General features: G+C 39.6%; 1 protein-coding gene across 2 annotated transcripts; it reads right to left on the bottom strand.

The window, feature by feature from the left end:
* Nucleotides 1–1,963: 1,963 nt before the first annotated feature.
* Nucleotides 1,964–22,805, bottom strand: tspan17 (tetraspanin 17). Of its 2 annotated transcripts, XR_002665314.1 has the most exons (9): nt 22,240–22,805; nt 12,895–12,945; nt 10,885–11,031; nt 9,856–10,026; nt 9,238–9,363; nt 8,936–8,983; nt 7,114–7,230; nt 3,033–6,817; nt 1,964–2,160 (listed from the first exon to the last, which is right to left on the bottom strand). XR_002665314.1 is itself a non-coding variant. In XM_022751800.1 (8 exons), exons 1-8 carry the CDS (start codon nt 22,324–22,326, stop codon nt 6,752–6,754), a joined length of 813 nt encoding a protein of 270 aa, XP_022607521.1. In that variant the 5' UTR covers nt 22,327–22,805; the 3' UTR covers nt 2,704–6,751. The 2 variants fall into 2 exon arrangements, 1 of the variants encoding a protein (XP_022607521.1); XM_022751800.1 differs by lacking the exon at nt 1,964–2,160 and having other exon boundaries at nt 2,704–6,817.
* Nucleotides 22,806–23,318: the final 513 nt, after the last annotated feature.

The following is a 23,318-nucleotide window of genomic DNA, read 5'->3' as shown; positions in this document are numbered from 1 at the left end:
CGTTACAGATTACCACCTGTAAAGCCAAATGTTGTTGACACCATTCATACTTCAATATGCTGAGTCAACCCCAAACCAGCATATATATTATTAAGTGATAAAATGATTGTTATTTAGTTATTATTAAGTTTTCATTGCATGCTCAAGAGAGAACAACCTTTCCTTACTGCACACAAATCTTGTCTCTGACTTCACCCCAGTCTCACAGATCTAGAGATACCAGTTCCACACCTGCTGTATTCACATTGAGTTCAGGCGGCCAGATGCATTACCATGTTCGGTGCAGACGTGAGGCAGCATACAATAGGAAAGCTGTAGTGGTAGCATCAGTTCAAAGTAAGAAGGCAGCAGGGCCCGATGAGGCCTCGCAGATGTGTGATACAATCTGGTGATTAAATTTTTAAACTTCACTCATGAAGGAAATGGAGCGTGTATCTAGCAGTGCTATCACTGAATTGTATCCTTTAAATAATATTAAACGGTCTGGTTTTGTATGACAAACTACTGGGCAGATGTAAGGAAGCTCTGATGCTTCTGTGCAGATAAGAACACAAGGCCACTCACATCTACTGGACAGATAATGCTTATGGTAGGAGCCACTTTAAATCAAATCAGAAAGGAGGAATCTCAGTTGCAGCAGCTGTCCTTGCGGCCATGACTCTGTGTGCTTTATGTAAACAGGTACGACACTAGATTGAGGAATTTTCAAGGTTTAGAAATGATCATTCGTTGCTGTTCCCTGTGGCTACAAACTGAAGACTGTGTCCACTGAGTCGTTTGTTAAGTGTCAAGGAAACAGCTCCACTTTGTGCATCCTGCTGGAATGGAGTGTTTTATCTTTGAGATGCATGATAAAAGAAAATGTCAATAACCTCTGAAGTTGATGGATTAATTTTGTTGAAGTTATTCACTTTGATCTCAACATCTAAAGACTGAGCTGTAATAGCAGGTACCTGGGTGGATTTGTAGGCCTGAAGCTTCTAGCTGCTCTCCCAAAACTTGTGATGGCACAAATATAATACACTCACTCTTTCTTAACACACACAGTATATATATATATATATATACACACACACACACATACATATATATATATACATACACACACACACATATATATATATATACACTCTCTCACACTCACACACACACACACACACACACACACACACACACACACACACACACACACACACACACACACTAGCAGATTTAGCATTGCATTTTTCCTGCTTTACATGATTGTAAAATGAAGCCACAGCAAAAGTATGTCATTGTGTGAGCTCACAGTCACTGTTTGTCTCCCTCTATTGGCTGATTCACCTATCATATGATAAATTAAAACATTTCCTAATCAGAGAAAAACCTTAAAAACAACATTCCACTGTAAGTAGGACAATTACTGTGGCATTCATGCTCATATTTTAGTCACCGACAGCGACTGCTTGACCCTTTTCTCGAGTTCAGCAGTGGAATAAGTAAAAAATCTGAATACCAGTGTTAAAACACAAGTAAAAGTCCTGCAGACAAAATGTACAAGTAAAGAAATGTTATCATAAAAGTGTAAAGTACTCATTCTGATATATTATACACATATCATTATTGGATTATTACTACTGACACATTCACATGCAAGCAACAACATGTAGTAGTTGAAAAGATGAAGCCACTTTTAATCTACTTAAACATATTTTTTGATATCGCAATTTAGTCCATAACAAATCATTATATTTAATGTATTGGTCTATAATACTAATCTGCAAAAATAATCTGTAACTACAGGTGTCAATTTGAGTTACAACTACACAGTTTCCTTCTGAGATATACAGTAGTAGAGTACAGTAGTAAAGTAGTAAAGTGTACAGTAGCATAAAATGGAAATATTCAAGTGAAGCACAATTACCTCAAAATTGTAATTCATCATTTACTGTCCGATGCTTAAAAAAACACTGCTTTGTTATCTTAAATCCTTTAATATATGAAAGAGCCATATTTTAACACAATATACAGTGTAACAGACCATGTCCCACAGTTTTCATTTACATTTTCTTACAAGGCTGCCCGTCGGAGTAGACGGGTCTCAACTGAAAGAATGGATCAACAGTATGGTTTTGTTTGCTGTATGCTGCTGCAATCGAGATACAACTGAAAACAGACAAACTGTAAGAAAAACAGAGAAAAATGTTTTTGTTGCCCAGCAGAACAAAGATATTTATAGTTGTTTATGTGTGGTTAAAATATCATTTATTACTGTATTCATATTCTTCAACTGTGGACAAATGTGTAAGAACTAAGGAAGCCCTGAGAGCCAATAGAGATCCATTTCTTAAGTCTGATCTAAATAGTTTTCTTTCCTGTGTTTATGACTCAAGAAGAGGTGGAAAAACAAAAAGGTATTTCTAAAGTTCCTTCATTTTTTTCCATTTGTGAACATGTGGAAAAAAGGTTTAACTGGATGAAAAAAGCTTTACCAGAAGGGTATTTTCTGTTTCATTTGTGAAAACAAGTGGTAAAAAAAGTCAGTCTTGCGTTTGTGATTTTTAAATTCTCGATGCTCTCTAAACGCAAGGTGCATACAGTATTTTTTGTGTTAGCAAGTCATGTCTTTGGTTTGGCTAGAGATGTATTTTAATTGGCGCTGTCCTGCCGTTAGCATTAGCTATACTGACGTTAGCTGTTAGGCCACTATCTAACGGACAGTTGTTGTTGTCTGGACATTGTTTCACCTAGCAAAACTTTTTTTTTCTCACACTTGTTGCACATACGAAAAAAAAAATTAAGGAACTTTAGAAAAGTTTATTCTGGTGATATATAGGTGATTCACCGGTTCTTAAGTCATAAATGAGAGAAAAGAGAGAGGAGAGAAAATAGTTTAGATCAAAGGGATCACCAGAATTTTTTTTCCTAACTTGCCTCCTGGGGCCTCCATAAAGAACCCATCATCAACTTCTCTTGATCAAATGTCATGACCTGGAATGGAAATGTCAGTACCAACAACTGTGATATTATGGTATTGCTGTTAATATGCTCACCAACAAGTCAATTATGCTTCTTCTTTGTGCTCTGATGTGACCAGCGTCTACACATGATGAGGTATGATTTGTGAATGTCTGATGTGCTGCTCACCTTTGTAAGAAATATCAACAGAAACGCCTTGAGACATTAGCAGACTTCAAAGCTTGAAAAGGATCACAGGACAGAATATCAGAGTCACAAGGACAAACATTTTGTATTAAATGGATAAAGGAAAAATCATTCATAAACGCATATGTAGCTAAAGAAGTTTTACATTGACAGAGGATTTTCAAAACTCAGAAAATCATCCACATTTCCAGCTACTGAAGAGACATTGAAAACCAAACCATTGTTTAACTGGTTGCTTCTGGTGATTAAAATGCGTTTAATTGCATATAAACTGTCCACGTAAGTCTGCACACACGCCTGGAAACAGAAAAAAAATGGAATGCTCATTTGCTTTCATGCTCACTAAAACAAAATTTTAAAATGTAAAAACCAGAATAACATCTAAAATATATGTAAGGACAACTCTTTATTCACATTCCTAAACTTAATTTGTGTTGTGCATTGTGCTGCATAAGGGTAAAGATAATTTCTGAGTGTGGAGCGGTAGGTCCATGCTGATACAGACTTATACATTCATGGTATGCATAAGGCTCCTCCTCAGGAATGATTTAACTGCCCAGAGGGATAGCAGAGAAATTAAGAGGGTGTTTCATGATGCAAGGCCGTTACGATAAAGGACAAAGCATAATTAGCATTATTCTCTCCCTCCCCCTTTCCCCCGCATTAAAGGAGAACAAAACCAGAACTACCCAAAGCTGTTAAAACAAACATACTCCAGTGAGTCACCTTTGTTGAGTCTGCATATTATAGTCCTGCCATGCTGCTACTACAGATTATTATGGCACTATAGTCCTCATTACCAAGGTGAGTGTCTGATTATTGGCCTATCTCTGCAGAGAGAGAGAGACGGTGTCTGCAGAGAGAGTGTGCAGGAGTGCTTTTTTGTTTAAGAGCTGCAGCTCTGCCCTGCAGCAGAACTGACACCCATGGCCTCCATCTGCCTTCAGCCAGATCCTCAGCATCACTCAAAAAGGCTGCAGCCCCTCTATTTGATCATGTACAACATAGAATCTCCTTGCATGCATAAGCAGAGGTTATTTTTATGAGGAGAAGGAATGGTTAAGACCCTGAGCAAACACTTCCAATTATGGGTGATTTAAATAAAAAAAGATGAGCACCCTTCAAAGATTTGTTGAACTGATTCATCACACATTATTAACTGTTACATCCCATTTTTAAAAATTTAGATGTAGAGGGAAAAAAAAACAAAAAAAAACACTGTTTTCATCCTGATCTTCTAGACTGAAGTGGGACAGACTGACTTAGAACAGTTAGTGAAATTAAAGAAGCCCACACACATTTAGAAAAACAGGATAAGGACATGTAATTGACGCACGGCAGGCGAGCATAAGGTGCTGTTGCTGGATGAACTCTGATATATATTCTACATACAAGACTCAGTAAAGCAGGAAAAGTTTTGGTGTAGTGTTCACAGAATATTAATGCTACTCATCTTCCAACTTGTGCATTGCAACTCAAACTGTGTTTTTTGTGTCTGTGCATATGGATCTGTGTGTGTTGGAGTAAATCCTGCCTGTGCTATGTATGTGAATGACACTGCTTCAACAGGAAACAACTGCAATGATTAGAGTAATGTGTTAAATCATCAAGTGAACCCAGTTAGAACTACATTCTGTGAGGATCATGGACAAAATGAAAATTTTCGTGGGGCAACTTGAAGAGTTCTGATTTTGTTTTTTTTATAATGAACAACAAAGGGCAACATAGAGTAGAAAGTGTAAACTTGAGAAACAACAAATAATCGGAATATTTCCTTAGCCTGGAAACAATAACAACATGGCAGATTGTTCAAATGCCATGATGCGAGACTTGTTATTAGCTTGGTTACTGCACTACATATCAATAATCTAGTCAAAGTTAAAGCAGCATTCATGTTATATTGAGAATGTAGCTAATATCAAAACTGCATGTATTTACTATTCTATTTAAAAAAAAAACAGTCCAAATAAAAAGACACAACATTGAATAAAAGATAAAAGCGATGCTATAACCTTTTTACTTTTTGTTTGATTTCTCCTTTCAACTGGCACTTCCCACATAAAGGGACAATAAATTCACATTTTGGCTATCTAGAAATGCTTTTTGTTATTGTTGGCATTCCTAATAAAATCTGAATTGTAGCCAGATAAAACCTTGGCAGTTAGTTTGTGGCCAGCTCATATTATTTGGTCTCCATTAGGACTGCTAACAATATCAACAACAAGAAGATATTTCGCAGTTGACTGATGGGTCAGAGGTAAAACAGGTGCCTGTTGAAGTCAAACAATGAACCCAGGATATAAATCTGTGTCTATGAAAGGACAGGAAATAAAGGATGAATAAAGGACATCTTTAAGAACACACAAAGACTTTTCATAATACAGAGGACAAAATTAGTGTAAGACAAATGTGGTAACATAGGTCAAGTAAAAAGGCCCCAGACCAGCAATCCCATGTGCTTGAGGGATGCTCAGAGATAAAAGACAAACTCTATCATTAAACCCTTTTCCCGCTTTAGCATAGACCTACAATCCTAACCACACCAGGCCATTATATATAATACAATCCAATATCCTTCAGTAAATCAACAGATAATACAATTACTGCAGGGCAAACAGGGCGACTTTCGAGGAACTGTCAGTGTTTTTCTGCATTAGTTAAACAGACATGCATATTTATCCAAGTTCAACAGACATGGATGGAGAAAAAATAGATATGCTTTTAACCAGTGACAGAAAACATATATTTTCAGCCAGGCCCTGAGGTATTGTGGGGCGGGGTGCAGAGAATTCCATGTGAAGATCAGGAAGGAGACAAAAATATCACTGGAAATTAATGGCACTTTTTTTTACATTTTGAGTTAGAATTTAAATCTCCTGAAATGGTTTGAAGTTAGAGACACGACCAGCCAGTGTTCAGTCTTTTCAGTGGTCATAAAAGGTCACAATGGAGAAAAATGACACGTAGAGGAATCCATGTGTTTGTTTGCCGGCCGGCCAGCCACCCACCATCCCCTACAGCAGGAAGTGGGATAAGCATGTTTAAAACAGGCAGTCTTTAGAGGAGATATTCAACCCCTCGTTGAGTGGGACAGAGGCTCGGTGACAAAGTAACGCTTGACCTAAAAGATGAGACTTGTTGTCCCTTAACCTTTGTGTGTTTTTTGTTGTCTCTTACTTTCATCCATGGCCTCCATTCTCCCAGCTGACAGGTGTCCTTGTGCAACTGTGACCCATAAATACACTTGTCCAAAGAACAAAATCAGAGGAAACAGAAAAACAGAACCTAACTCGGAAGTAGGCTGGGCCATCCTCTGTATATTTGGGTTAAAATCCCAGCTGAGTGGTAAACAAAGTGTTGACTGTTTGGTTTGCTTGGGATATTTTTCTTCTCCCACACTCAAGTGTCACTGATAAACAGGGAAGTAAACGCATTGTGTCTGCTTGTCTGCAAGTGTGAGAGTGTGTATGTGCTGCTTAGCTCAGTGGTAAAGTGGACTGTGTTGAATGTTCATGGCTCTCCGTCCTCAGCTGGATGGGACCGTTTGTGTGCTGTGTTGACCTGGTGTGGGTGTGAGGGGCAGGACTCCCTCACTTCACCTCTCCTGTCACCAGTTGGCCTTGACAGCTTTGACATCACTGACCAGGTTTTGAGCGAGGCAGATACCAAAAATCTGAAGAGGAAGCCAAGCAGGACATTAGACCAACTGATGATTACAAAAAGTGAGATCAGAATACGACATGTTATGGCTAAAAAAAAAAAAAAAAAAAAAAAAAAAAAAAAAAGCAGACGGCTGTATTGCAGGGATTTGACAGATGTTGCCTGTTCTAACAACTAGATGGCAGTGATGACACAAAATCAGAAACCATCCACATTGTTTGTTTTAAGTAAACATATCACTTCAAAGGCGCAAAGTCTCCTCATGTAAATGTTTCCAAGTAAAATAATATACAAACAAGGACTCCTTACCTGTAAAAGTGCAATACCAACAAAGATTCCAGCTACAATGATCAGGTTGTCCTGAAGCCACTTCTCAAACTGTCCCACACAGCCCTTGGTATAGATATATTTCTGCCGATCCAGCTCCTTGTCAAAAAAACAAATAACAAATTAGAAGTATATTAAAATACGAGTGAATACATTGTTGACGTTTTTTTAATTACATTAACTCGAGCAGCTCACATAGAGGACACTGGCCTTTTGCATAATCCAAACAAACATCTGAACTTTGACCTATGACTAATGCTGGACAAAACAAACAACACATAACATTTTGCCCACTGACTCCTTCACTGCTGAGGAGGGCATGAGTAGTGAGTGATAGCCAGTCACTCTTAGATCACAACATGTCAGTGTCTGGAAATAATGGAGAATATCAAGGCGATGTATTCAGTTTCTCTGTGGACCCTGTCTGGCCTGAACAAACAGGCAGAAGCTGTTTCCTGTTACCGGACAGATGGCTGTTTGCGTTGTCAGATTCAGCTGATGATGTATGCGGTCCATTCAGAGATGGAAATAAAAAGGTGTAATTTAGAGCCGCAAAGACACTAAAAAAAGGGGGATAAGAATGGGTGCGAACAAGGCTATATACAATGCTCTCTTTGTTACTCTTCAAGACAAGTCAACCAGGCAAACCCTTTGTTCTCTTGCAAAACCTGAAAGCTATCTTTTAACCAATGGGAGGTGAAGGGAGCCCCTTGGCAGCCAATAAAAAAGCAGGAAACACAATGTTGTTCTGGCTGTGAACTTCCTCAGAAGCTATTTCAGCCCTCTGCCTTTGTTGTGCTGCTGTCTTCCTCATGTCTCCTGCTCTTCCTCTTTCTCAGCCTGCACTCCATAAAAGAGCTGCACAGGAACTTACTGCACATCACTGATGGTTTCAGCAAAAAGTCAATGACCAGGGCGTTAACACAAGAGCACACAGAGAAAATTCATACCAATGCAGTGGCAGGTGGTTCACTGTATTGCAGTGTGCCTAGCAACAGCAATCTTTCTGACTGCAGTGCAGTGAGTTGTAACCACCACACCCACACACACAGGAAAAAGGAACGGACTGGCATAACCCACTGAGTTGCCAATTACAGAGTGTAGTAAGGCTGCTCTCTAGGCTATAACTGGAGCCTAATTATCCCCGTTAGAAGAACAATCTGTTATTAAGGCAAGAAGCATGCAGAAGAGCCTGTGTGCTATTTAACCCTTTACATTCTCTGTCTGCTGTGTTATGTTACTTTGTATTTTCAAAAAAAAAAAAAATGCTATAAAATCTAAATTTGATTGGTTCCATTCAAAGTTATTTATTTCAAACATTAATCCCAATGGATTAATGTTTGAAATAAAACTGGGGTAAATTAAATTCGGTGATTGAGACAAGCAATAAAGCCCAATACAAATGCATCCAACTGCCACTTCTCCCTGAACAACTGCTTAGATCGTTTCAGTCAAGCTCGCAGCTTGTCAATCAACTTGCCCTCAGGAGTAATTCCACTCAGAGGCCTTGTCTCAGTTTAACCAGAAAGGCTGGCTCTGGCTGCCAATCATGCTCCATAACGGCCACTGACTGTCACTGACTGTAGTGTGAAGGAGAACTGGTTCTGTTTAACTGCAACAATTTTATTAGACTTTTAAATCTAGATTTATTAGAAAAATATTATAAAGCACAGCATTCATTTTCAAAAAGCTACGCCCTGAAAACAGAAGTGTGAGTGAAGTAAAAGAAATACAGGGTTGAGTATAAGAGATCTCTAACAGATCAGAAGTGGTAGAAACATGATTATTGACTATTGATACTAACCCCTTGAAGCCGAACATCATAACCACACTGTGTGTTGATGACATCCTCCTGTAAAAACAAAGAATACAACAATATGAGGGATATCAGGATTTTAGAAGAGTTATTAAAAAGTTGAATAAAGGTGAATTCCTTTTTATCAACAGCTTGACCATTTTCAACTCCAATCTGAAAACAATCTACAAGAATAAACTTAAATACTAAAAGAAATGTTGCAGTTGCATTACTTTTAGATTATTAATTAAAATCATGATATTTGATGATATGCACAATTAATCATAGATTATTAATGCTGTGTGACTCACTGCAGGGTCTTTGACACAACATGAAAAGGGCACTCCGCAGCGCTCCCTGCTGGGATTCAGCTCAGTGCAGTTGAAGTAGATGTTAAGGTTCCAGTCGTCGGGCCCGTGCGCTCCACAGCATGACCACTGAGACGGTGGCAACGATAGGAGATTAAACAGCCCACTCTGGCTAACGGACAAATTTATTTTGTTTGATCTGGTCATGAAAAAGCTCTTTAGAGCCTGGCTCAAGTCAGCTTGGGCGGGTAGTAACTACAGATAGTGAGACTCAAATGGCGAGACAACAGCGGATCTAATCGCCTTTACAGTACAACATGACAGAGCCCAGCATTTTCACATGGGAGCCAATTATCTAAACTGTTTAATTCATATAATTGGATAATCATTTGACGGAAATACAATCACATTAATCATGAGCTTTACTGCACAGCTGCAGCAGCTGACTCATACTCCCCTCTGCCCCAAAACTGAGCAGATTCAACATCAGTTTATAAACACATATAAACAACATTTCTAAAGAGGGGAGTGACTTCTTACAGCCAAGAACCATGAGATGTTAAACTAAGTTTTTTTTTCACTGTTAGTGACACAGAAATCTCAGTCAGTAGTTGGACTCACATATTCCTGGGCAAAGTCAATGAGATTCTGCAAGTCGATGTCATCTCGGTAGGCCTTGACATTATTGTTGATGAAAAAGTTGAGCTGGTCTTTGATCCAGTCTTTAAAGACAAAGGCAAGGATCCCCGCAGTCAGCTCCAAGAAGAAGATCAAACCCAGGAACACGGAAAACTGGAAAGTACATGACACGCACACGCACGCATGCACACAAACACACAAACACACACACACACACACACACACACACAGAAAACAATAAATCTGTCACATCAATCAGGGAATCTGGGTGCGCTTAAGAAAATCCGCTATTGTGAAGGATCAGAACAACATTATTTTTGTAGCATTTCTTGTAAAAGAATTAAAAGGACAATAGCTCTGACGTAATGTCCCTGTGCAGGTCAGGCTGTAAAGCATGCACCGATTTGCTGAATGTGAGTGTGGCAACAAAGACCGCAGTCCCAAAGGTACCATTATATCATCCCTTTACAGTAAATGTAGGAGGAGACCGGGCTAATGATAAATGCACAAAAGCCACATTAGCTGCTCACTCTGACGCCTGACTTACTGCTGCTAATGGACATCGGCTGGAGTTAATAGCGACTCAGAATCGCAGCCAGCAACAAGGCAAGTTTGTCTCTGTCAGTCACATGTTGTTATCAATACAGCTCAACTCAAATAAGGCCCCCAAAATCGTGGTGTCACAGCTTTGGCTTTGAAATAATTCTCTGCCTTTTTCAGATCAAAGACAAAGAGGTGCCAATGAAGAAAACGTTGCTTGACACTGAGGAAACATTTTGGTTGCCTATTAGGAATGGATCTGTGTTTCTGATTTTTACTTTCGGATGACACAGGAGTTGGTTTAGTGATGAGATAACACATCTTTGTGCCACACAACCGCTCATAGCATTTGGCTCGGATGAGTGACACCTGCTACAGTGACAGGCTCAGCTCTGGTGTGAACTGCAGATCTAAGGCGTGTGAAGTGGTTAAAATGGTGTCTGTGCTCGGAAAAATCGGGAGCTGGCTTACAAATTTAAGTAGGAAGGTGTTCTCTCTGAGCGCTCCAATACAGCCAGCAAAGCCCAGGATGAACATGACCCCTCCAACAACGATGAAGAGCCACACGGGGTCGAAGCCTCCTAGATCTGTAATGGATGACAGATTGGACAGCACGCCCTGAGGGAAAGGAAGATAGACAAAAGAGAATGGTTAAAATTCTGACTATAATACTTCCAAAATCAATCCTCACTGTCTCTTTTACAAGGTCTCATCAAAATCTCTCACTCTACAAAAACACAGTTAACCTTGAAAACAGTGTGTGATGTCAAAGAGAAAAAGTGAGAATTTAACTGACGACAGCCAAGAGGCCACTGGGGTTGCACTCTTCAGAGAAGCAGCAGAAAACTCTATTAAAAGGCAATACTGTTATTTCATTAGAATGATAGCTATCAAATGTGTTGCCTTCTAAATAAAATAATAATCCGCCCAGAGGATTTTTTTCCATCAATTTATCTACAACACAATTTCACTCTCTGGCAGATCTATGTCCAGCCTACAAAACAAGTAAGTTTTATCAAGAGAAGCAGAGTTCAGGGCCTTCTGCAAACGTTCACAAACAGACATCTGTCCTTCCTCTCTGCATATCCTGTCCCCACAGCCCTACGGCCACAATGTGTCCAACATGTTTTCCTGTCCTGTCTCTGGCCAGCATCATTACACTGACAAACAAGTTTTATCTGAACTTACAGCCCATTTCTCAAATATGTGTTACACCTTAAAGCCAAAGAGCAGGCTCACTACAAGATGTGTTAATGTCACTGGGTAGAAAAATGCAAGGTGCAATGTTTGTAGGTACAAAAGCTTGTCCAGATATAATGAGTGTTCCTATTCATGCATGGTTTCTCACCATCTCTTCATATATTTCTCACCAAAACGGAACCCACTAGAGTTTCTGCCTGTAAATGTGGGCACCTGCTCTCATTTCTAACATCCTGTTTGCTTGTCACATATATTTCACATGCAGCGAAAGCCCAAGAAGCTGAAATCTCATACTGCTGAAGTTAAGCTCCCTCTGCACTGAGCTAGGGGACAACTATAGGACAATACTGCATTCTTGTGTTTTTATGGCACTGGTGCAGAATAAACTGCCTTCATTTGAATTTAAGCATGAGGCCCTGAAACAATAATGTAGTCTGGCTGCACGCAGTGGGCTTGAAACTAATCAGCTTAGTCACTGAGACCCAAACTCACCATTATGCCTTTGCAGTACCCGCTATTCATCATTCGGCAAAATCCCTTTAAATTATTCACTCTGTTCCACAAAGGTACTCCAGTGCAAGGCCTATTTGCACAGTTCATGACCAGACGTTACTAATCGGTACATGCTTCCACACTGGTGCAGCATTTACTGAACCGACTGGTACAATTTCTAGCTAATTAATGAGCAAATTAACTGTAAACTCGTTTGGAAGAAGTTTTGAATTTTGCCATGATACACTGCACATGAGAAGTTGATGGCAGCAGCTGACTTTTGTAGCCTGTACACTGTGGAAAATAAACAGTAACCAGTTTCCAAACAGATTTGGAGGACCAGTTCATTTTGTAACTGTCATACAACACAACATTAAATTCCAATGGCTGTGAGTCAAATGAGTTTGTAATTTTGGCTGAACCCATTTCTAGCTCCTGTTCAACTATTGGAAAAACATTAGCTACACACAGGCTCAACAAATCTTAGAAAGTTACACGTCACACTGGAGCTGCAGCAACATAGTTCATTTCCTAAGGTGGCTAAGAAGTTTTTACCAGGACCATTATCAGGTAATAAGAATTTAAGTGCTATAAAGTGTTACAGGAATGGTGCTTCTATTTTTTCCACATCAGTCCACTCAAAAGCCCTGTTTCCATCTAAACTCTCCGGCAAATTGCACTTACAGCTTATTCCAGCCGGAATATGGGGAAGAATTTGAGCTATGCTGTTGAGACAGTCATGCTGTACTTCACCAGTGTGTGTTTGTGTGTGCATGTGTTTATACTTACCTTCTCCGCCCATGCCCACAAGCCTATGCCCAAGAATGCTGCTCCTAGTAACTGTAAAACAAAGCACACAGAAGAGGATTTGTTGTCAGACAGAAAGCAACAGTACCCATCAGTTAGAACCATTTCAAGGCATCCTGTTTCAAGTATCTAAAAATGTGTTTTTTTAATCTAACCCTAACCCAATAGCAACAGAAACTGAATGAGCATCAATCGAAGTTAAAGGTAGAAAAGTTCTCAGTGGAAAATCAATGTGTCACTGTTTGGTGTTTTAACGCTCAAGTTTACCTTCCAAAAAATTCTTCTACCAAGACTGTGTGGGTGTGGTTTGATCATATGTGATTTACAGAGGTGTCTCCATGGCAACACATGTAAACAACCCAACAACTGCCTTCAGACTCAGATTTTTTTTTTTGTTAAATTCTGATTGATCCACAGTACACCATGACATCACCTTTTCCCAACACAGCCTTTCCCACACCAAATATATAAGAAGAGCCCAGACAAAACACAAATACAGAAATTTCTGATTCAATAACCCAGTACTCTTTTAAAACTGGCAGATAATAGTGTGTTCACGTAGAAGACCCATCACTTAGAGAAAGAATCTAAGTGAGATAATTGGCTTTTAGAGCCTTTAAACAAAAGTGAATTCTCAGAAGATGTCTTTTAACTTGCTGTGGGCAGAGTGAATCATTACACCTGCAGGTTATTGCAGGTTAGAGTCACTGCACTGGGCCGCTTAAGGCTAGAGGACGTGATATCCTGAGAGTTAAGGAAAATCCCTCCAGTATTAGCCTCTCCTCACAGGGATGGATGAATCTAAGGCTCACAGTACAACATGCCAAAAAAAAAAAAAAATGGGACTTCAGAAAGTACACGGAGGCTGCCTGAGATGGCCACAGTCCTGGGCCATCCTTTGTAAATATCTAAAATTATACAAAAACAGCAATAAGGCTTCAAGATTTTACTAGTCAGCCTACATCTCAGTAAAAACACCCATTGCTTTGCTGCCACACAATGTCATTCCTAAGACATTTGGGGTGGTAATGAACCTAACTGAGACACGCTACAATGGCAGAGTCTGAAATATAATAGCTCCATTGAAATTGGGTTAAATCATGTTGTTGGGAAGCTGATTAAACCAAGGGAAGCAAGTAAAACGATGGCAACCTGTCAATGCACACACAACCAACAAGAGCAAGACCAACAATGTGACAGTATGTCGAACAACAACAACAACAGCAGTAACTGTGAGGGTGTGCTGCTGAGTTGGCCTCGTAGTTACATAAGCGGCTGTAGTGAAGGGCGTGGTGGTTTCAGCTGTAAAGTGACATGCAGGAAGAGTCAAGGTAAGCAGGTGGAGATCAGTTAGAAGAGATTAGACTGACTGAGTGGAATTAAACCATTCAGCCTCTCACTCTAAATAATCCACACGGATTAAAGAAGGCACACAAAACGTGAGTCTCATTTAACAGCATGGACACTACAATTATATAACTCCACCTAAAGTATATTTGGATCTAGATACTGTTTTGTGGATTTTCAATTGTGACTTCCTATAAGAAAGTCAATGTTGCCAATGATTTTTGGTAATTTATTGTGATTATTTAACTCAATGTCATCCAGACAGTGTTAACACAGTCTCAACGAAAACTGAACGTTATAACCGTCCTGAGGGAGGATTTATTACAACACTGTTTAGACTGCATTAGTATTAGCATGGTGTCCCTAATAAACTGACAACTGGGCATATATGTGTTCATAATATGGTTATTTAATTTTCTTTTACATCTAAATGTGAATGAAACTTCAATAAAAACTACAACATTTGTTGTATCTATTTCCTAATGGCTATTTGGGCGAGCCGACATTGAAAATAACAAATATTTTTTTATATTTGGATTTTAAATAGGTGAAAAATAATTCTGTAACCTTTGTGGTGATGTGTTGTTTTTGTGTTTGTGTGACCACACTGCCATGTTCTCCAAAATCTAAATTCAGTAAATCGGGTTAAAGAGTTCACTCTTCTATTCTTGAACACATTTCAAAAATTGCAGGCTGGCCAAGTGCAATATCCAAATCGCAGGAGCTCACAATATACAAATATAAATGAGGCATTGTGGTGATACACAGATGCACAGATGCCCTGGCCTACAAATCATATTCTCCAGATGTAAGGGATATCATCATCATCAATATTTTTCTACTGATCATTTTTTTTTCAGTGAAAATGGAATGCAAAAATTCCCATTCCCATTAAAATTGTGACCAAAAGCAACAGCAATATCAAAATAATCACAGTATGATTTTTTTTTTTGCATATTAATCAGTCCTAACCAGAACAATGGTGATATAGTATTCAAGCCTGAACAGTCTGTATACAGTATGTAACAAGCTAAAATTGTATTTGGTAAAAGTTCAGTTGTTTTTATTAAGCACCAAGCAAAGGAGTCCAACTTTAAGATGAGAAATAAATTATTTCTGGATGGTACGGAATGAAGCTTCCTAATTCCTGTGGGACAACACAGCACCTGTATGTGTTATATAACAGGGTGTGACATTTTAACTGCAATGGTTAATATGGTTAATGTCTGACACACACAAAAGCTTGTATTTCCAAAACTACAGTCAACACTACACTTGGGAAGAAATTAGTTGAATTTGCCATAATTAGGAAGAGATAAGAATAGCTTGAATTTGAGTATGAACATTAACAGAATCTAGTGCTGCCTTCAAGGAAGAATGTCACAAGAGCTGATACTTCAGTACCAAGTCGATGCCAAAATTCGGAAAATTCCTACAGCACTTGTTTTTCAACAGTACCGTGGTTATCAAAGGTACCATAGATGTCCTGATTACTGGAGATGTGATTCTTTCAGGACTGACGTGAGCACTACAATAACCCTACAAGCGTTCTAGTCTGACATCGAACTCCAAGTGGAAGGAAGCAGGCACAGTAAATAACAACAACGACAACACGTGGAATGGTGGTATTAAATGCAAGTGCAGCAATTTTGCATTTGACGCAGATCATCAAGGACACGTTATAGACAACCAAAAGCCAGTATGCAAATGGTGCCACAGAGCATGGAGGAAACACCTCAATTTTTCTCAGACACATTTCTGATGATACCAGTGCAGCAGAAAAACGTTTAGGGGACCAAGAGCATATAGTCCATACTGACCAATGTCATTTCTCCTCCTGTTTATCATGCAGTATTTCATGTAAATTATAGGCAATTAAAATAAATATTCAACTACTTTTAGCCAATTTCTCAAAACATCAAGTACAATATGCCCTGATGATTCAGTATAGACACTTCCCCTCTCTCTTCCCATTTCTCCTGCTTCTCCCTTCCTCTGAACTATCCAAAGGTGTCTTCATTTTGGTGCTTCTAAAATAAAACACCAGCAGAAAAGTGGTTTTGTTAGATGGCCAGTTCTGTTATTACTCCGTACTTCAATGCATGTCAAGTTGCATTTCTTCCTGCCACAGCTGAGGGTGACCTTGAAGGCAGCTTTAGCAGCCTGTCATTCTGGTTTACTATCTCTTTTTCAGTCTGAATATTTTCCATTAATTTTATTTATAAAATACACAGTAACTGAGTCTTTTCAGAGAGACCAGAATGCTGAACAAAACTAAAATAAAAATCACACCCAAAACTTTATTTCAGAGATGTTCCAATACTGATACTAGTATGGAAATTGCCTCTGATACTGCCTAAGATGTTGTAACAGGTATCTGAGACTATGCAAGTCTATGAACCAATCTGGTACCACATAACTTACTAATACCCTTTACAGTTTCACACCTGAATAAAACTGCAGTTTTCTTGGAAACCAATTCTTCTTCGCTGCTCTAAAACAGTAGCCTACACAGGAAGTTGCACTGTGCAACCACTGGCAACTACTGTGAGAGCAACGAAGAAGAACCGGTTTCCATAAAACAGTGTTACGTTAGCAATATGTGATTTGGTGATTTGTCACACTGTTAAGTCCTTCCAGTAAAAAGGCTCTGTACTCGGTACTCTGTATCTGCCTATACACAAGTTCAGTTCAAGTATCGGAATCGGGAAGGAAAAAAAAAAATGGTATTAGAACATTTGTACTTTGTTCTTTCTTTTTGATCTCCCTATGAAGAGACTTGGCCTACCATTAACTCACAATACCAAAAGTTCAGTGAAGTGTCAATTAGTTTTTAAGCGTAACATGTAAGCCTAGAAACCATATTCTGATAAACCGTATAATGTATGTTTTTAAAGCCCTATCTGTGAACACAGCTTCCTTCATGTGACAATAAGGTCTGGATTCAAGTGAATTTGACTGAATGAGTACATTGAAACTGAACTGAACATGCCTTTGTGTAGTGCTTGCATTACTTTTATCTCACTTGTCGCACAGTGTTATGTGGGCAGCGGGAGTCAAATTCAGGTCAGTTGGTGGCAATGAAACACATTACCTGTGCTAAACTCAGTCACTGCCACCTTGAGATAAAAACAATCTCCAGATAATCAATTCTTTTTACTAAGTAGCTGATAGAAGCAAACAACATTTTTACACACATTCTACATTCATGTCAGCTCTTCTAAGCAATTTAACAATAAAGCCAAGAACAGTACAGTACACTGTGTTCTTGTTTGTTCTTGCTTAGTTTACACTTCATTGCTTCTGTTTGTGTGGGGACAAGGCGTTTTAAAAGCCTCTCAGGATTTGTTTCTTTAAATCTCACCTGCTCCGGTAAGTTATTTGTTTCCCCTTCCTCTGTGTATTTTTTTATCCTACTATCTAATCCCTGTGCCTTTATCACTGTACTTCTATGTTTAATCACTAAGCAAATAAACATAGTGTTGAACAAGATGTCCTTGTATCTGCCTCGTTATTCAAATCAGGCTGTTTAGGTTATTTCTCTGTCAAGTACTGCTCTAAGATGTGTGTGTCCCAGAGCAAGGGGTTCCTCACCATGTGGACAGAGAGATTATCAACACTTGAGAAGATGCTTCCCTAAGCCAGTTGATCCCATTAACCTCAACTAACTAGCAGACAAACCAAGCTTCACGCTCACTGGACACATACACAGACACAAATGCACAGGGTATAGACTTACTCAAGTGTGACTGCCGTTTCAATGACTCCCTAAAAAGCTGAATATCTAATGTGTCCGACTGTGCGAAGGCAATCATTCTTGATGATACGATAACAGCAGCGGTGCCAACAGGGCAAACAAAATGTGGAGCTAGTGTGACTCAAAAACAAGACACACTACAAGACACTTCCACATATTTTGCATTCACACTTCATCGCACTGGATACAGCAAAATCAATGTATCTATATGGCTGATTAATTGCAGCAGCAACACAAGGTCCAAAAATGTATCTGACGGGAATGGACAATATACTTGAGTCTAAGGCTGTAAAGGGAACATTAGATCCCGTTCAATGCTATTATCTTGTATCCAGATATATCAGAGTAGAGTAGATCCAATTGAGACTACAGTTGACACAGAGTATCAGAACAGAAATCAGAACTAATCAGAAAAGAAAAATCCCTTTGTGAGTGGAGTTGCCTCCATGTTCACATTTGATTTTATCTGTGGCAGATGGCAAATACTACTACCGAACAGAAAAACATACACGTTTATCCTCAGACATGGGACTAGAAAAAAGAAAATAGCTGATATTCTGGTGTACTGCCATGGACACATACACTCACTGAGCACTTAGAGAACACCTGTAGACACCTGCTTATTCATGTAATTATCCAATCAGCCAGTCATGTGGCAGGACTGCCATGCATAAATTCAGGCCGATACAAGTCAGGAGCTTCAGTTAATTTTCACATCAAGCATCAGAATGGGGGGAAAAAAAGTGATCTCAGTGACTATGTCATGATTGTTGGTGCCAGACGGGTTGGTTTGAGTATTTCTGGAACTACTGATCTCTGGGATTTACACACAAAACAGTCTCTAGAGTTTACACAGAATGGTGTGAAAAACAAAAAACATTCAGTAAGCAGCAGTTATGTGGATGGAAATGCCTTGTTGATAAAACTGGTTGGAGCTGACAGACAGGCTTACAGTAACTCACATAACCACTCTTTACAACTGTGGTGAGCAGAAAAACATCTCAGAATGCACATTATGTTGAACCTTGAGATGGATGAGTTGTAACAACAGAAGACCACGTCGGGCCTGTCAGCCAAGAAGAGAAATCTGAGGCTGCAGTGGGCACAGGCTCGCTTAAACGGGACAGATGAAGACTGGAAAAACTTAGCCTGGTCTGATGAATCTGGATTTCTGCTGAGGCACAAATGGACCCAGTGTGCCTTGTGTCAACAGTCCAGGCTAGTGGTGGTGTAACAATGTGGGAAATGTTTTCTTGGCACACTTTAGGCCCTTTCAATCAATCATGCTTTGAATGTCACAGCATATCAGAGTGTTGTTGCTTTTAATGGCCTTCCCAGTCACTAGATCTGAATCCTGAAGAACACCTTTGTGATGTGGTAGTGAGAGATTGTCAGCATGAATGTGCAGCTGACAAACCTGCTGAAACGATGTGATGTAATCTTGTCAACATGGAGCAGAATCTTAAAAGAATGTTTCCAACATCTTGTGGAATCCATGTCATGAAAAACGCAGGCTGTTTTCAGAGCAAAGTGAGGCCCCACCCAGTTCTAGTATGGTGTTCCTAATAAAGTCCTCAGTGAGTGTACATCAGTTGTGTTCAGGAAGTTTATCATGCTATACGATGACGAAGACGATGCAACGAACAATTATCTTTAATATCAATTAACTTGCTGATTTTCTTAATTAATCGATTAATAATTTTCTTAAAATATTGCCCAAAAATAGTGACAATGCCTGTTATGAATTCCTAGAGCGCAATACATTTAAAATATACATTTATCCCATCAACTATCCAGACACCAAAAGATATTCAGATTACTTTTTGACACTTTGACCATTTGAGGAAGAAAAGCATCAAGTGCTCACATTTGAGAGGCTAGAACCAGCAAAGGTTTGGAACCAGTAATTTAATTTACCTGAAAAACTAATTAAATGAATTGATTGGCTGACTTATCGATTAATTAGCTAATTATTTCAGCATTAGTATACACACAGGCAAAAAGTATACTATGTTTTCCTTCAATGCATTCACAGATGCATACTGCATACAAACCTGACTACTGCTAAATGTGGCACGGGTGAAAGGACCTCAATGTGTCTTCAAGTGGCTGCATTCACACTTGAAGACACTTCTCTACTGCTGTCCACCTGTGATGTGATCACCCAACGCATGTTTCAGTGCCAAATGTGAACAGACACTTAGAGCTGTAGCTGGCTAATAACACACAAGCTGCATCCAACCAACACAGCAACTTGGTTACAGCTTAACAAGCTCTTAATTACAGCATGCAGAGCTTCCAAACATTTCAGCAGCTCAGGCAGAAAATGTGATTAATTAAGTGGATGTGAAGAATGTGTCTATTCTAAGGACAAGAGAAGGTGTGTTGTTCTTGGGTGAGAATGCCTGGCTGTCAACAGAGAGCCGGGGCGCTGGAAGAATTCACACAGAAGAAAAGCACTGGGTTTTATTGCTCTATTTTGTTCAAAATATTTAGGGTCTTACAAGCATTCTGTCTCAATTTAGGCAGCATTTTCAAGCCTGACAAGATCACTATGGGAAAGACAAATGGGCTGATTTGTGGAGAATAAACCCCATCTCTCTGTATTTCGGCAACGCGCTGGCTTGTCTGTCAAATCCAGTTTCGCAGAACACAGACAAGAGGAGAACATCTTCTGGTGATTATTAACGGAAACAGCCAGCGAGCTGGAACTTGTTCCACAGTTTCACAGAGAGCTCAGACACAAGACTTTTAGCTTGGCCCAAGTGTCAAACAGTCTGAAAGAACACAATATGAGTCAGACACAACACTACAGCCCTATGACTCAATATTTCCTGGTTGATAGCTCAGTCCAATTGAATTACAGAAAACTTTTCATTGTCAGGAAAATTGCAAAATGTATCTGGGCATTTTCAATAAAAGAAACGAATGAAAGAATGTTTAGCAGTTCATATTACCTGACAAGACTCAGGTATGGTGTAATGCTCCTACGTTATGAAGGGGGAGGAATGAGGAGGTGGGGATGAAAGGAGGATGATTAAGAAGAGAGTCAGTTGCATGTGTATCCCATGTGCCTAATGAGTGCTAGAGAACAAGCATATGAGGGGAGAAAACACAGAATCACACCCGGTGCTCCCCCCAGTCTTTGTTCTCACCATCCCTCTTTGTACGTTTGTGGGTGTGTGAGTGCAGAAAAACAATGCTGTCCCACAGAGACCAGGCACTATAGTCGTGGAGGGAGTGAAAAGGGTGCTTGAAAAGAGGAGGGCTGGGTGGTATTCAGGCCCGTGTGGCTCAAACAGTGTGTGGGGAGACCTTCTGGAGGCAGCACACATACACACCATTCCTTCACCCACAGACATTGTACGACACCAGCCGCACAGAGGCAGTGCAGACGGGTGAGGAGGGAGGGGTGAGGGAGACTGAACAGAGGAACTTTTCAGACTCAGGGGGGATAAAGATAGAGGGGTTGGGCATTGTAAAGGAGATATGGGCTCAGTTGCCACTGGCCTAACAATACAGATGAGTCTCAAGTTATTTCTCAAACTCAAACACAATGATATCACTGCTCACTGCCAGGTCAAAGCAGGGAGGAGAACCAGCATCTGCCCAGCTTTGGTCCCTGAATACTTACAATTTGTCCACGCCACCAACCACCCTAACCCATTATCAAACAATCACTCTTCTAGAAACGTTAATCAGCCAGTAAAGTATCTAAAGAGGTCGGTTATGTATATGTGATTTACTCGTCACTATTAGCCAGCTGTTCATTTCATAAGCTTAATGAAGGGAAACGTTTCAACTACCCACAGTAAAAGACATAGTAAAGGTAGTGGTCTGCTTTAAGATATTAAATATAGTATTTCAAGTCATGGCAACAACTTTTGAGCTAGTTTTAAAGACTTCCCGCACATCTATCTACTGTCCTGCAGTAAAAATCAATGTGTCTCACTCTACGTCAATCAAGCTAATCTGTTATGCCAGTTACCACACATAAACAACAACCCAAACCAATAACAACACATGGCAGGAAGAAAACTACTTTTCTAGTTAACTCAACTAACTTAAGTAATGACGATAATAGTGAAACCTAAAGGATAATTTAAGTTCAATTTGTGCTAACCCCATTTGTTATAACACTTCATTATACTTTGAGTTAGCCACATTAACGTCACTTCTCTTATGAGAACGAGGCAAACCAAACAAAAACTGCATTTACTTACCCAGAATATAATGTTGAATCCAAATAAGAAGTATTTCACACAGCAGCTGACTTCTGCTCCTTTTAAATGATGGTGTTTTCTACTCATTCTTCCAAGGGTAGTGGTGGCTAACGGGTAAGCTAGGTTACTAACTACTACAACTGGTACTTCAAAAGCTTAGCCAAAGCTGCAGTTCGTGAACTACTGAAGCCACGGGTAGCCGGCTCCATTAGCTAAACAGCGCCGAGTTTATTTGCCGAACAGCACTAAGTAAACCAAACATATGCGGCTAATTATCTTTTCCTGGCTTTACCCATTAGCTTGCTAGGCCAGCTAGCTCTCAACTTATCTGGTTAGCATTAGCAGCTAACAACAACAAATCAAGGGGCACTTAAGGCACAGGCATTCATCTGCAGTTCAGTCGATATTCAAGTTGCCTGGCGTTAATTTCGTAGCGCACACCGGTAGATGAAGAGATAAAGTCAGGAGCTTTCAGCTAAATGTCTCCTCCATTATCTCTGTTGCTGCATCGTCGCTTGAAATCTTCATCCTTGTTGTTTTGTGCTGTAAAACAAGCCCTGCTGTCAAACGAGGAAACCACTGCGCTGCCTTTCGCCCTTTTCACCTCAAGAGCGGCATCTTGTGTCTCAGTGAGGGTCTTCACCTCACTGGGTCAACAAAAGGAGCGAGGAATAAATTATATTAATTTTACTCTCCTAGATTGAGCACAGAGAGGGTAGTGTGCTACATTAAGGTCAATAGATGCACAGGTGCAGCAGGAACCTCCAAGGTTCACAATTAAATTAATGCAAAACTGAGGAATAAAGATCAACATTATTTTTAATTACATGGTTCACAGACTACGTTTTTGTTAATGTCCCCATCCATAGTAAATTTGTTATATTAAACAATAGAACAAACACTATTGTTTATTTTATGGTCTACTTTATACTTAACAATGCAAATGTGCAAAAACAAAATGAGAAGAGTTGTGAAGGAGAAACTGTTCTGTTTGTGTTTATGTGTCTCTCCCAAGCCTATTGAGTGGCTGCTCACTGTATGACACCTTATTTGCAGTTCTCTTGCAAGCCTTTCACTTT

This window comes from Seriola dumerili, unplaced genomic scaffold (assembly GCF_002260705.1).
Source record: "Seriola dumerili isolate Sdu_G_001 unplaced genomic scaffold, Sdu_1.0 BDQW01000161.1, whole genome shotgun sequence".
NCBI classification, from domain to species: domain Eukaryota; kingdom Metazoa; phylum Chordata; class Actinopteri; order Carangiformes; family Carangidae; genus Seriola; species Seriola dumerili.
This window is presented reverse-complemented; position numbering and strand designations above follow the sequence as displayed.

What these genes read in the sequence shown, in the direction of transcription:
- tspan17 (XM_022751800.1), bottom strand. Translation starts at nt 22,326, where the DNA reads ATGAGTAGAAAACACCATCATTTAAAAGGAGCAGAAGTCAGCTGCTGT. An exon ending in ACACCTTCCTACTTAAATTT is followed by an intron (nt 10,027 to 10,884) that starts GTAAGCCAGCTC and finishes TGTACTTTCCAG; the next exon opens with TTTTCCGTGTTCCTGGGTTT. An exon ending in GTTGTGTCAAAGACCCTGCA is followed by an intron (nt 8,984 to 9,237) that starts GTGAGTCACACA and finishes TTGTTTTTACAG; the next exon opens with GAGGATGTCATCAACACACA.